General features: G+C 56.2%; 1 protein-coding gene across 1 annotated transcript; it reads right to left on the reverse strand.

Moving 5' to 3' along the window:
• Nucleotides 1-225: 225 nt before the first annotated feature.
• Nucleotides 226-1,330, reverse strand: LOC127296804 (uncharacterized). Its single transcript, XM_051327029.2, has one exon. The coding sequence runs from the start codon at nucleotides 1,167-1,169 to the stop codon at nucleotides 552-554; it is 618 nt and encodes a 205-aa protein (XP_051182989.1). The 5' UTR covers nucleotides 1,170-1,330; the 3' UTR covers nucleotides 226-551.
• Nucleotides 1,331-2,261: the final 931 nt, after the last annotated feature.

The raw sequence follows: 2,261 nt of genomic DNA on the forward strand, positions 1-2,261 counted from the left end.
ATGAAACGAGTTGCGCACCATCTAACGGAGGAGGAATCCCTCTTCTATTTCTGTATAAAAAACGTACAGTTCCTGACGAATACCATACAGAATAGTAGATTTCGTTTACAAAGTAATCGTCACGGCGTAACCATGTTTGCCACGGGCTACAAAATCCAAAGGTAAGCTGGCCTTCAGATGCTCCAACATAAAGCAAAAGGATACATAGTGAAAAGAGCTGAGAGATGGCCGAAAAGACAAATGTAATTGCACAAAGAAACAAAGCGACCCCATTGTAGAAGCTAAGATATTCCCAACTTCACTAGCACGCTCAAACCTTTTATAAAGAGCAAAAAGCAACGGACACAAAGTTACGAACTACTGCAAAGCGACTTTCGCTACGAAATTGCACACGACCTATGTACAGTCAGGTGCATGATCTGGGCAAGTGAGTAGCACAGCTCGAGCATTTTGCACCAAGAAAAAAGAATGTTCCTACGCGTAGCACCGAACGCTCTGAGAAATGGAAGAACATGTTTAGCTGCTGCTGGGTTCCGGCAGCCGCCAGGCAGCTACAAGGCGTCCTGCTCGTGCTCGAGCTCGAGGTCGTCGGTGGTGGCGGTGAGGCGGAGCAGGAGGTCGGTGAAGGCGCTGACGATGTACCTGTGTGCGCGCTTGTCGTTGAGCGCGAGGTAGCAGAGCAGCAGCTCGTGGAGGCGCGCCCTGTCGCCGCGCCGCCTGGCGTCCAGCTGCAGCGCCGCGGACATCTCCTCCATGGACTTGAGGAAGTCGGCGTGCGGGTCCGGCGAGTAGGTCGGCACAGCCACGCCGGCCGCGCCCAAACCGATCACCCCGGCGTGCGCCGACGAGTCGACGATGGAGTTGGACCGGCCTGGAGAGGCGAGGAAGAACCGGCGGGACGCGATGGCCGACGACAGCCCGGAGTCCACGGTGACCGCGGAAGACAGGTACTCCTTCGCGACGGCGCCGTCGACTTCCCGGCCTCTGCTGCCACCGTCCCGGAGGCTCGCTTTCTTGAAGCGGGCGGAGGAAGAGGACGAGCACGGAGAGGTGGGCGTGGTGGAGGTCGACGTAGCAGACGTGGAAGCGTCGTCACACGGATGCTGCACGGGCGCCGGTGCCCCGGCTGTAGACGCCGGCCGCCGGAGCCGGGAGAAGCAGCCAAGCATGGTGCTTTAAATCTTTCCTTGACGCGGGTGCTAGCTACCGAGCTAGCAAGCTCCGAGAGTGGAGAAAGGTGGTTGTGCTTGTGCGTTGTGAATGGGAAGAGTGAGAGCGTGGTGCCCGTGTGATGCTGCGAGGAGTTTATAGGAGAAGAGGTGAAGTGAGAGGGGTGCTGGCTACAACAAGTAGGTAGTGGGCGCTCACCTATTATTGGACGTATTGAGTTCAGTGCAGAGCTGACAAGGTGACGATAGTTTGTCCGAGAAGGGCTACAATTACTCTCCTACCTAATTAAACAGGTGCAGTAGATGCGCCTTCCTTCTGCAGGGATTATTCTCAGGTCTCTAGATTAGGTTTTGCCTGTTTTTTTTTTTGAATCTCAGCAGGAGAACTGCTGGTTTCATATATAGAAGAAGAACGGAATTGTACAGACAACACAACACAGGTGGTTAAACCCACCTCCGGTTCAAGCCTACTCTCGCCTTACAAGGTGCCTCGCACCAGCAAGCACCCAACTATTGGCCTCATCAGCAATGAGGTGAGTGAGGCCAGACACAGTCAACTCTTTATTACAGAAAACACGCCTATTTCTCTCGCGCCAAATCTCCCACGCCACCAGGATGATGAGCGAGGCTGCTCGCTTGTCCGAGGCTTCCAGCGTGGTCACAGCCCAGGACAGGGCGCGGTCGTCGCCGTCCGGAGCTCCGATGGCTGGGCAGTGGAACAGGAGGGCGGTGCGCTCCCAGACTTGACGAGCCCAAGGACACTCAGCGAAGAGATGCGCGGGGGTCTCGAGGTTGCGCCCGACACGAGAGGCGAGAAATCCGGTTTTGCATCCCAAAGCGGCGGCCGATCCGCTGTAAAAATCCGACGCGCATAAGGAGCCACATGAAGAACTTGCACTTTGGCGGTGCCCAGACCGGCCAGATATGACGCAGAGGTGACTGTGGGATCCCGACGAACTGCAGCGCGTACGCGGAGGACGCGGAGTAGACACCGGAGGCGGATTTCCACCGGAAAGAGTCCTCACTGTCGGGATCAATGTCGCAATCTAGCACAACCTGTCGAAGTGCGACGAAGTCTGCCAGCATGGGTAG

This window comes from Lolium perenne, chromosome 4 (assembly GCF_019359855.2).
Source record: "Lolium perenne isolate Kyuss_39 chromosome 4, Kyuss_2.0, whole genome shotgun sequence".
Taxonomy (NCBI): domain Eukaryota; kingdom Viridiplantae; phylum Streptophyta; class Magnoliopsida; order Poales; family Poaceae; genus Lolium; species Lolium perenne.